This window comes from Bos grunniens, chromosome 3 (assembly GCF_055505025.1).
Source record: "Bos grunniens cultivar Pamir isolate PY7600 chromosome 3, Bosgru_T2T1.0, whole genome shotgun sequence".
In the NCBI taxonomy this organism is placed as follows: domain Eukaryota; kingdom Metazoa; phylum Chordata; class Mammalia; order Artiodactyla; family Bovidae; genus Bos; species Bos grunniens.
Window position 1 is genome coordinate 117833653 of NC_141167.1, and position 12473 is coordinate 117846125.

At 41.3% G+C, this 12473-nt stretch overlaps 1 protein-coding gene across 4 annotated transcripts in view; it reads left to right on the forward strand.

Annotated features, from left to right (window-relative positions):
• The window catches only part of PBX1 (PBX homeobox 1), a 334444-nt gene that overhangs the window by 253482 nt on the left and 68489 nt on the right, over positions 1–12473 (forward strand). For 2 of the 4 annotated variants that reach the window (XM_086394561.1, XM_086394560.1), the window contains exons 7-9: positions 413–572; positions 7666–7778; positions 9086–9175. In XM_086394561.1, the coding sequence (XP_086250687.1) occupies positions 413–572; positions 7666–7778; positions 9086–9175 (363 nt within the window). The remainder of the gene's footprint in view (positions 1–412; positions 573–7665; positions 7779–9085; positions 9176–12473) is intronic. The other 2 variants (XM_086394563.1, XM_086394562.1) reach the window with 1 other exon arrangement.

Genomic DNA, 12473 nt, shown 5'->3' on the forward strand with positions numbered 1-12473 from the left:
TATGGATATTTAAAGGTCTGTGTATTTTGATTGCCTAGAGTCAGCTTTAGCATAGGTAAGTAACAGGCATTTCTCCTGAAATGCCAAGTTTTTTTAGTCATATATTTACGAGGTAAGCAGATTTAAAATGCTTGCCCTAAAGTAAAATGGTCCTAGTTAAATGAGCAGCTCCTCCATAGAAAAATCTTTGTCACAATGGTTTTCTTAGATTGTGTTATATTAAGCAAGAGAATCTCATTTTATATAATTGTTCCTCTGCAAGCACTTTCTTCAGGTCTTATCATTGATATTGAGAAATCAGAGCTAGGATAAGACCAGTGAAGCCCATGTCTTCAACTCTCTCATAAGCTCTTCTGTGATGCTTATGCAGGAGGAAATGGTAAATTTCTCACCTTCTCTTAAATCTCTCTAGGTATCAAACTGGTTTGGAAATAAACGAATCCGGTACAAGAAGAACATAGGTAAATTTCAAGAGGAAGCCAATATTTATGCTGCCAAAACAGCTGTCACTGCTACCAATGTGTCAGCCCATGGAAGCCAAGCTAACTCACCCTCAACTCCCAACTCAGCTGGTTAGTGTTCTCTTTGATTTGGGGGAATGGTTCTCCATCTTTATGTGTGCCTTCCCAACACTGGGATTTTCTTGTTTTGGATGGGTTGATTTATGTGTTTGATTGTCTTTTTTATCATTGATACTACTTTGGGTTTTTCTTTTTATTTTCAAAAGGCAATGTGTTTTGTTGTGTATAAGATGGACTTGGCTGAGGGTTTGCAGTCATGTGTCTATTTAAGTTGGACAGAGGTAAATTGATTGGTTTTGATGAGGAGACCTCTAAATTCTCCTTTCAGAGATTTTAATAAGTAAACTTGACTTAATACTTTGCGACAGTCTCTTGGGGTTCACACATTTAGTTTGTCTCATATATCTATTTTGCTGTTCCCATCACACGATGTCTGAGTCATTTACTACCATGAATTCTATGCAGGAGTATCCACTCTTCTTTAAACATCTCATTAGAATGTTCTGGTCTGCAGAGCCAACTATGATTATTGCTATCAATTGTTTATTGTTGTTCTTCTTTACTGTTTTATTGTGTTGGTTTTCTTTATATAAACTACAAAGAAAATTGCCAGTCATTAATTCAAATGATCCAGATTCCAGTTTTCCTATTATGGTATCTGTCATGTGCTATGCTCCTGATTTTATTTTAGTAAATGTGCATTGTATCACTAATTTCAGAGTTAAGGCTAACATAATATATTTTAGGAGTGTGCCAGTTCTTAAGTTCCACATGTGAAAAAAAAATCATCTATAATACCTAAAATATAACCTTGGTGTTTGTACTCTTGGTATTTGTGGAAGGTATCCATGTTGGTGCTTTTTTAAAGGGAAAACCAGAAATAGTTCTTATTATATAATTATGTATTAATAATATTAATAAAAAACAGATTATAATATTTCTCCCCATAGTGAATCAGATGCATTGATTTTGGCTATGGGGTGCACATTTAAGAAAATTGATGCCTTCAACTTTAAAAGGTCACAGATTTAAATGTGTTAGATCATAATATGATTTTTCAATCTAATTTCTAACATTTAGGGAGGTATGTGGTATCTTTGACCTCCCAGCTTGTTTGCCCACTAAAATAAGCTATCTTTCTGCCTTATGGTAGATTGTTATTGGAGACATGTAAGGCTCCACACACTAATGTTTTCTGTCAGCTTCTGGACACTTCTAATTTGTTATCATAAGGTTCTCCAAGTCACAGGGCTATACTGTCACAGACTTCTTTTGTTTAAATGGAATCATGCAAGAAGAATGGCCAGGGCTTTGTAAACATGGACATGGTAAAAGACAAGCAGAATTCAATCCAGTTTTACTTTACCCAGCACTCCAGATTAGGTAACCATAGGGAGCATATTTGCTCTTTGAGGTTTTGTGTGTGAGTGTGTATTTCCTTCTTTTCTCATCAAGGTTTTATTGACAAAGGATCAAGGCTAACAGGTTCAGTAACCAGAGAGTTTCCTTCTTTCCCATCTGGTCAATTATTAAGCATTTCAGACCCAACAGCACCAGTTGAATTGCACTGCTAGGCAGACATTTTCTGTCTTTGTGGAAGAAGTTTTATTCTGTCAACATTAGCAAAAACACACTCAACACTCTTGCAAAGGTTATCATAATGCAAAACAGATATCAAAATGACTTCTTCCTGTCCCTGATATATCTGCCTCGCAGATGGCTTAGCATGATTTATGACTAGTCCTTAGAAGGGCCCCATGGACTCCCTTCATTACTAAGTCCGTAACTTCTTTATTCTTTCCTAAAGCACTTAAAAAGAGAAAAGTAAGCATTTTAACCCCCTCGTCTGTGTTTAAGAATTATGTTGGCTCTCTTGGAATGTCAGTCTATGATTACAGTTTTCTGAGGAATTTTTCTGGTGGCTTAACCTTCATGTGACTATTCTGAGCACAAAGTAAATTATTATGGAAAATTTGAGCTAAGCTTTCCAGTGGTGCCTAAGTTGTTGGAAGTAATATGCAGAGAAATCCCTTTGTATTTTTCTAAAATAGGGACAAAAGAAAATACTATTGTATATGTGCAATAGCATGAATTTTAAAAGATAAATGTTTTAACAAGAAAAGTTATAAATGGGTTTTTCTATATTTTCTTTGCTCTTAACACAACCCAAATCTCTACTCAGATAAAGGGAGAACTTTCACCTTTTCACATAGTGTGTTGATAATGTTGTATACCAGCTCCTTGGTAATGATGTCAAAGAGTAAATGATAACTAATATAGCAAGTTTTACATAAGAGGGTAGTAAGTGAAAATATATTTCTTTTGAGTTTGAAGTCCAGAGTTCTGAAACCTGGAAACTTTTTATATCCTCAGTATCGAAGCAGGAGTTTTTCCCAGAAGCTTTACTAAATATAAATACTTATTTCTACTGCAAGATATTTTGCAAGTAAATCTTCTTCCTTATAGAGGCTTTTGTGTGGAGAGCAGTATTTCACCATCTTTATTTAGGCCACTTCTAAATATTCCTGATTGTTGTTATATGCCCAGCCTCCTATTTCCTTAGGCGTGATTCATAAAAGTCACACAGGGCTAAGTCCTGTGAGGAATTAGCAAGCATTTAGAGATACTTGGAATACTTCATATTTTATGCCAGCAGAGCTGGGCAAAATGGATGGAACAAGGATGAAGAATAGAAAGAAGACAAGAAAATTAATTGTTTTGAAAAGAAAAATGGGGACCAATTGAAGCACAAGTTATAACCCTGGATCCATAATTCTTCTGGAGTGAACTAAAGTGATGCCTTTTCAATTTCTTATTTTTGATGGAATGATGAAAGCAAGAGTTAATATCTCAGAAAAATAAGGCCCTTTTAGGAAGGCTAGATTATCTACTGGGAAGAGTTGGAGAACTTTTTAATATCCAAGAAGAAAGAAATTGGCTTGTGGGTTATAGATATTTTCTGTAGCATGGTATCAACATTGATATCTTATCAGAATCTTTGCTTAGCTCAGCAGTCCCTGCTTTTTTGAGGCTCAGAACCCATAGATTAAATTATTTTGCTTAGCTTTGTGTGTGTGTGTGTCAAGGAAAACAGGAGATTCAGCTGTGACAGCTCTTCCTCCAACACTATAGTGGCAAGCTCTAAACTCTTTGGTATATTCTTATTGTACTCCTGAAAGGAAGTTTGGTGTTCTGAGGGATTGGTGGAAGATTATCATATTAAAATCTCTGGACGCTGGCTTCCTAACAGGAGTTGATACATGGTACACATGGCTGGAGAGGAGGTGACACAGCCAGAGAAGTTTACTGACACTTGCACTAAATCTACAGATTCCTGCATGGTTTTGTTTTTTAAAACCAATTGAAAGAATTTATTCCATTGATGTTTTCTGCTGTGTTCCTTCTTCCCATGTTTCTACCCTTAATTTCTAAGTGGAAGATGAAAACATAGCCTCCTGGAATTGGAGCTCTGGACATGTACAACTACTAAAGGGATTTCATACTGGACTAAACATTCCCTCTTGTACTTTGCGCTGAGTAGAAAGTAACAATGATTGTTTGATTTTGAGAGGGGAAAATCATAGAAAATAGAGAAATGAGCATGATAGAGTTGAGCTTACATTGAGCAAACACGCTCTGTCTTCCAGCCTTCAAATAGTATGGGAGTCCAGTCTGATCAGACTGGCTATCTAATATGTGAGGCTTTGATGTCTAGACTGCAGAACTTAAAGCAATACTTGCCATTCGTCTGCTTCCTAAAAATGCTCTGAGTTATAATGAACTAATATTTTTAAATGCCTTGAGTTCCTTAGGAAGGAAAAGGAAATTCATTTTTGTTTTAGGTCATTGGTTCTCAGTTGGGGTAAACTTGACATTTTTGGCTGTCACAGTCATCAGGGGTAGGCGTTCCTGGCACCTGTTTGACCATCTTATAATACATAAGATATTCCTCTGCAACGAAGAATTATTGGATCGAAAATGTAAATAGTGCCAAGGTCAAGAAACTCTGCTCTGGGTTTAGATTTTATGATTATTATACTTTTTTTCTTTGGATTTTGAGGTTAGCTGAGTTTTTGTTTTTGTTTTCTGAAGAAATTTAATTCTGGAAACTCTTTAGAGTAAAAATAGTGTGTTCAGGAAATTGTCTTATGAAAATGGATGTTAACACATCTCCACGTTGTGTTTGAGTGAGCAAATGCATCAAAATCCATAGGTGATCTATTACTTCTCTGTTTAATTGAGTTCAAATTTAGTTTTGTATATGCCCCCAATGTCTAGATTACAATGTAAATGACCCACTTGCCTCCCTCCCCAAGCCAAATTCAGAACCATTTAAATGGTAAACATGTCTTAAACTGTGCTTCTAGTCTTTGCCATTACTTTATAGCCACCGGCAGGTAAGGGTTCAGACTGACATTCTCAGCAAGCCAGGTAATTCTGTGTTAGTTCTTTGAGAATTTCACAGCACCTCTGAGAGAGCCCACTTCCTATTCCAGGAGGTTATCCAATCTAGTATAAGTTCTTCCCAACTTCCAGTGCCAGATGAAGAATGTGTCTTCCCATCATTATTTAGATGTTTTGTGTGGACTTGTGTCTGCTTTATTGCAGTATTCATGGCACCTAGTCTCTTCCCTCAGTGCCATCACTGCCTCTAGATACTTATCAGAGAAGCAGAAACCATGGTGCTGTTGTACACGGATGTGCAGAGACAATGAAATGCTGAAACAGGATGTCTAAAAGCACAGGGACTCCTCCTGCAATTACTGCTCTGATTCAAATGCATTTGTACATGAAGTACATTGATATGCGCATATTTGTCTCTATGTACATTAGGCAGCCAGACATATTTACAATTTATCTATGCACATATATTTTTTTAAATCATCTGTGTCAATTGCAGTGTCTGTCTTGTAAATGGCACATTCCGTGCCTTCATGGTTCTATGGATGCCATGTTCCTTGGCATCAACATAGCCCTTTGGGGCTTTCTTCCGTTTCTCAGTCTGTGTGCTAATTTCCAATAAAGAGTCAACCAAGCATATAGAGTGTATGTTTATTACATGGTATTTGGTTGGGAGAGAAATAGAATACCTGAGCTTCAAACTGAATACTCTCAGGGGAAAAAATCTGATTCATATCAACAACTATAATTTGGGTTCTTAGAGCTGCTGGGTCCTGACTCTGATGACATCTACATGTGAGCATATGTTGTAATACTATAAAGCTATTAAATACTATTTAGATTATGTTGCTGTGGTTGAAAGAAAGATGTGAGAGGGATATAACTATAGATCATATATTATATATCTTAACATAAGAATGTGATCTGTGCTATGCACTACTTCACCTACATGTTAGGGAGGACTGTTTGTCAGATTTGCACCACATTAATGGAAGGAAAGTCCACACCAAAGCCTCCACCCACTGACTGGATGTAAACCATACCTGATCAGATCTTGTACTTATTTTGCCTAAGACCCCACTTTTCTAGTTCGTTTCAGATAAACTAAACCTAGAAATGTGTGCCACATGACATACACAGACATGTTGCAGAGCCATGAGAATGGCATAGTTCTTTGGATGGTGCTTGCCTTGTCCCCTACCCTTCAAAGCAGCTCCTTTTTCACAGGAGAAGGAAGTAAGAGTAGAGGATCTGTCCACATAGCAGAATATTAATACTGAGCTGGTTGCTTGCATATGGATTAACACCCCAAAGAACAAAGCAGGAAGGAGGTGTTTCTTAACTTGAGGTTTTCCCCAGGTAAATTGTCCTCAAGTAAATCATCTGGTCACTAAATGACTCTTGCCTTGGAAGGAGGAGGGTACCATGAAGAGTTAAGGAAAGTGGCAGAGTTTAGAAATCACTGCTAAATGGTCCTTCCATGGAACAAATAAACAAACAAAAAAACCCTCCTATTCTGCTTAGCTGCAGCTCTTCATGTGAGGTGAGGCAGCTCTCTAGGACAGCACAGATCCCCATCTTGGGATAAAAGAAAGAGTCAGAGCTGGGGCATGAATCATTGTTGTGTGATTCCACACGGATGATGGTGGTCTCAGAACTCAAGGGCAGGAGTGCAATTTGAGCACTAAAGGGATGGAAAAAATAGAGTGGAACTGACCTGGGTCCCTGAGGTCTCTCCTTTTCCAGGCTAATGTCATGTTTTAACCAAACCTTGCACGTCGAGCTTTCTTTCCTAATGCGCTGAGCTGCACGATGACTTCAGAATAATAATAAGTTTTTCCACGGCCTTGTGTTTAGGTTGAGGCGGGGGGACTAGGTTTACCATAGTAGAACCAGTGGAACCCGGGTGGTGCCTGTAGGCTGAGTCTGGGAGAAAACATCATCTCTAGGAGGTGAAAACAGATGGTTAAATGCTCTTCTGGAGACCCACTTGATCATTATTATTATGATTTCATATTTCATGCATGCCTGAGAATTCCTGGTTCAATTTCTGTCTCATCTTCCTCTAAAACGGCAGGTGGCAAGAAGAGCATATTATTCTCATTTATTTTTGTAGTCTTCGTGGCTCTCTTAGGCTGTTTGCCACCCAGAAGGGGACATCATCTTCTTTCTAGAAAATCAGGAATGTCAGTGACTTGTATCCCAGAGCCAGCCCTACTGTGCAGCATTGCCTTCGTGCCCTCCCACCCCCAGGTGCTGCTCCCCACATGAGGGTAGATGGTTGTAGCAGTAGTTTATTTAGAATCTAGCTGACAGCTCAGGTGCTCCATCATGGTGGCAGAAGTATCATTGACCAGCCCATAGTCTCCAGCTCATGGTCCCCCAGCCAGTCCCAGAATTTTAGAGGCATGAAAGAGAGATCCAGGGGCTGGAGGCTGTCTCCAGTTCAAACAGACCAAGTTAAGAAGAATACATGTTTCCTTCCTCAGCTTAAAGTTGCTAAGGGGAAGCAGTCCTACAGGCAACTTGCAGGGAGATGTGGGCTTTACATAACATGAACGATATGCACCCTTTATTGCTTGCTCTGTTCTTCATGCTACTAACCAGACTCTGTTGATATTGTTTTGATTTTAGTTTTGTTTGGGGGGGTTGCTTTGCATGTCATTCTTCCTCTTGGCTGTTAGTTGCGGGGGTTGAGCCTTTTCCTTTCTGTGATTCAGGTGCCTCACTCTTTCCTTTCCAGGTTCTTCCAGTTCTTTTAACATGTCAAACTCTGGAGATTTGTTCATGAGCGTGCAGTCACTCAATGGGGATTCTTACCAAGGGGCCCAGGTTGGAGCCAACGTGCAATCACAGGTAGGGACCCAGCCAATGTGCCGCCAGGTGAATGCCTTAGAGTCCAGGAGCCGTCAGTCGGACTGGCACTCCTGCTTCTGTCCAGACAGAAAGAGACAGAGAGAGATGTAGAGACCAAACCTTACCAACAACCAAACCAAAACAAAGACAACCACTGTCGTGGGGAATCTTGTCCACACTTTGTGAATGCATTTGGCTCTGGCTTGTCAGTCATACGAGGAAGGCAGGAAAGGAGCAAGTGCAGGGTGAGGTGACTGAGGCAAGTGGACCCAGTGTATTCTTTGCTCATAAAAGGGAAAGGAAGGAGTTCACTCTGTCGGCTTGCTTTCCAGGTTTCTTTCTGGTTTGTTGGTTTTTCCACACTCAACGTTTGCCCAATATGGAGGTCATTAATCACTAGGCACATACCTAAGTATTTCAGGGTTGCATTTTAACCTTTAAAAATACCCAGTCAGGTTGACTAAACTTATCTTTGTAGTCATCCTTGAGGTCAAGGGACTTGAGTTTCTGGTGACAAGTCTGGTCCATGCTGGGAAACAAAACTCAAGTCGTGTGGCGTAAGCCCTCAGCACGCCTTAGTCAGCAGCTTGCCTTCATGACAACTCAGAAGCCATCCTTCTGTGTGAGCACACAGCCTGACGTGACGGGGTGAAGTTGTGTGCTCTGGGTCAGGGTCGCTAGGACGATTCTGAGCCACGCCCACCCAGGGTCCCACCTGCGTGAGGAACAAGAAGCATTATGTGCCTGGAATACACCAGCTGGCTGGCGATTCAGCCCCTTGCTTTGGAAACATTGCCTGGCACCAAGTTTGAAGATACATAGTCAGGCTTTGTCCAAAAGACTAGACAACCGGCCATTATTTAAGTCCTCAAAAAGACAGCATTAGTCACACACTCTTCTCTCTGTGAGGCAGCTGGCTGGCCCTTCTAAACAGAACCTTGACTTTTATAAGCTCCTGAGCAAAGAAGTTGTATAGGACGATCTGGAAGGAAGGAAAAAATCTTTCAGCCTCCCCACTCACCCACTCCATCACCCAATCCCTGATGTCTTATGCAACAGTAGTTTCATTGTTGGGAAACCCAGCTTTCTTTGACCGTTTTTCTGTCTTGCTTACTAAGCTCAGAAAGGATAATGGATTTGGCAGAGAGTGGAGGCCCAGCCTCCTAATGGTTCCTTTCCCAGGAAGAATATCTCCAATGGTTGCGTTAATTTGGTGTGCCCAAACGGTAGCCTGTGTGCTGATGACCTGTGTCACTTACCTGCATCTCTCTGACTAATCTCCTCTCTGTTGTTGTTCATCCGTTTAGGTGGATACCCTTCGCCATGTTATCAGCCAGACAGGAGGATACAGTGACGGACTCGCAGCCAGTCAGATGTACAGTCCGCAGGGCATCAGTGTAAGAAAACAAGGCTCCCCCCACCCTTTGTTTCTATTCTATCACTGCCAATTATTTCAAAGCCATAGGGCTCAGAATGCCACTTAGTAGGACTTATCTTAGCTTTACGGTCACCTAGTTTCTTGTTTCTGTATCAGTCATGCCATCGGCAGCATTCTACCCTCAAAAAAAGTGGCGATTGGGCAGGCTTCATGCAGGCAGCTGGCGTCTAGGGCTGTCACACACAATCAGTGTTTGCATGGCACCTGCGGCCACATGCTTTCAGCTGAGAGGGGCTGCCAAACAGGTGACACCTTGTACAGTGGTAGGAGATGTCGCCACAAGCAGGGACCTGAGAACCTGATGGGGAAGGGCCGGTAACCGGAATCCCCTGCATCCTGGTCTGTGGTCTTTAACAAAACACCTTTCTCCAATCTAAGGATGATTTAAAAAAAATTAACACAGAGGCTGGTGAGGTTGAAGGGGTGGGGAGGGGTGCAGACCATCTTCTACTTGTTCTTGGGTGCACTGGCGGCTCCTGACTAGCATGAAAATTCATAGCGACAAGCTATGTCGCACAGAGTGAAATCGATCAGACAGACACAAGGAGAACCGAGTGTAGATTTGGGACAGCAATCCAACTTGATTTCTCAGATCAATCGTCCGCTATCTCAGCAGCGGTGACAGCAAGCTGGGACAAGAGGGCAGTCTGGAAAAGGAGGCTATTCTTTGGATCAGGGGTGATTTCCTAGGCTTTTAGAGGTCATGAGATGCTCCAGTAGAACTACTGGCTCAGAACTAACTAAGAAAACTGTGATTGGATGACAGTGAGGATTTTCTTTTTTGTTTCTGTTGTTGGGATTAAAATACATGGGGACGGAAGGAAGGAAAGGTGGGCATTGTATATTAGTGTAATCCTCGCCTATACTAATTGAGGTATGGCATCTGCAATGAAAATACTGAGAGCTTTTCAGTTCTACATTGGTGAAATTGTACATGACAATGGCCAGACTGGAAGGAAACAAGAGGGTACCAGCTGTTTCATCAGATGAGGAATGGTTGAAAAAAATTAGGAATTCTTAACCTATTAAAGAGAAGGTTTGATGGTAAGTAATAGTTAGAGACATGCTGTCATCTGTGAGATATTGGCTTCATTCTGAATGATCTAAAGGGAGTAGGGTAGAATCCTGAGTAGAAACATTTTACTTCAACATTGGAGGGGCCTTTTTTACAGTCAGTGCTGTCCAAAGAAGGGGTCTATTGCCTATGGAAGCCAAGGATTCCCTATCATTGGAGCATGCAGGCATGGTTTGGCTAAGTATTAATACTTGGTCAGGATGTTGTGGAAGAGGGTTAAGTACCAGGTGGTAACTGTCTTGGTGACTTTCAAGGCCTCTTCCAAGTAAGAATTCTTTATTTTCTACCTTCCTTTGGCAAAATATCCTCTGAATTTCTATAATATTTGTCAAGTTCCTCTCTGGGAGGGAAGTAGGAGGTCAAAGCTGACCCTGTTAAACATACTCTAGGCACCTTTGTCTGTTTTTTAGAAAGTTTCCAGAGCAGAAGGATTTTTCCCTTCTTGTGCTTATACTAATTATTATTCTTATATTCATGGCTGACTTGCTAGGTGCCTGCTTAGAAAAATCCAAGACAGTATGATGGAGAATTCTCTTCTCAAAAATGGATTCCAAATGAATTAAGTTGTTCTTTGTTGGGGGAGGGGGATTTGTTCAAGTGCGTAGGCATGTATACATTGCCTGGAACTTTTTGAGCTGGAATATAGGTCTTTCCAGGAAAAGTTTTGCTCTGTGTGTAAGTGGATGAGAGGAACATGATGAAGGAAAAGAGTGTGGGGAGGAGACTGCGGGCACACTCAGAACAAGAACTGAAGAAACTCTACGTGACTGGGCAGGAAGTTGGGTTGACAGTTCTGCTATTTGGCATCTTTCCTAACTGAGCAGAAGAGAGCCGCCCTCAGACTCAGGGGGCTCACCATGGGCCCCTCTGACGTCATCTGGTGGGCTGGGAATCATTTCTGAAATAGTGTAACCACACATGTGCAGACTATTATGTCTGATTACATAAACCCACCACAAAAAACTGGGCTGGAAAATGCCACTTGAAAGAGTCTCATTTTGCATTAATTTTTTTCCCCTGTGAACTGTGTTTATTTTATTTCAGGGTCTTTAGTACACAGGGTAAATGAATCAAAGGCTGATCATGATATGGTCTGGTCTTTTGGTATCAATTTTAAGTTGTGTCACCTGCAGGAGACTAAGCTTGTCAGAGCTATTTTTAGAGAGTGGTATTAGATGCTGAGACATGCGTATGTACAGAGAGGGGTACTGGCTGCTAGGAGGAGAGAGAGAGAAAAAGGAGTGAGATGAGAAGAGACAAGGACAGGAATGAAAGATTTGAGCCAAGGAATAAAAATAAACAATTCCAAAACCCAAGGAGGCAATGGAATTCCCAGCTGGGCTCTGGATTGTGTTTCACTCAGCGGAGGACATTTTCTGGGCAGCCTTTATCTGCTCTCCTGACTAGGTTTTACAGCACCCACATCTTATCCAACCAGCGTCTGTTTTAAATCTCATGGAGTTCAGACCACTTGCATTAACTCAGCCCATGTAGCAATGGGGTCACAATGTGTAGTGGTAAGAACCCTGCGCTGGGAGCTAAGAGACTCTGGTCCTTGTTACTCACATGTGTCCATGGACAGACATCAAACCTTGTCTTTATAAAATGGGGGTAGGAATTCCCACTCTTAATACCTTCATGGCTGCTTTAGGGGAAATGAGAAAATAGGTAGGAAAGGGCTTGGCAAAGCATCAGTTGTTCCACATGAGTGCAGATGAAATGTTGTAAGTGATAACTTTCTAATTTGACCTTTTTCCTCTGTGTGAGCGGTTTTTCCAGTAGGCAGTTTCTAGGAGAAGGCAATGGCACCCCACTCCAGTACTCTTGCCTGGAAAATCCCATGGATGGAGGAGCCTGGTAGGCTGTAGTCCATGGGGTCACTAAGAGTCAGACACAACTGAGTGACTTCCCTTTCACTTTTCACTTTCATGCATTGGAGAAGGAAATGGCAACCCACTCCAGTGTTCTTGCCTGGAGAATCCCAGGGACGGGGGAGCCTGGTGGGCTTCCGTCTATGGGGTCGCACAGAGTCAGACACGACTGAAGCGACTTAGCAGCAGCAGCAGCAGTGAAGATAGGTTAGGACACAGTTGCCATTTTTTCCCCTCTTCTGATGGAAAGGTATGCTTTTGAAAAGGATACAGAGTTATACAAGGCTTAAGGACCCCCTTTCTTAGCCATG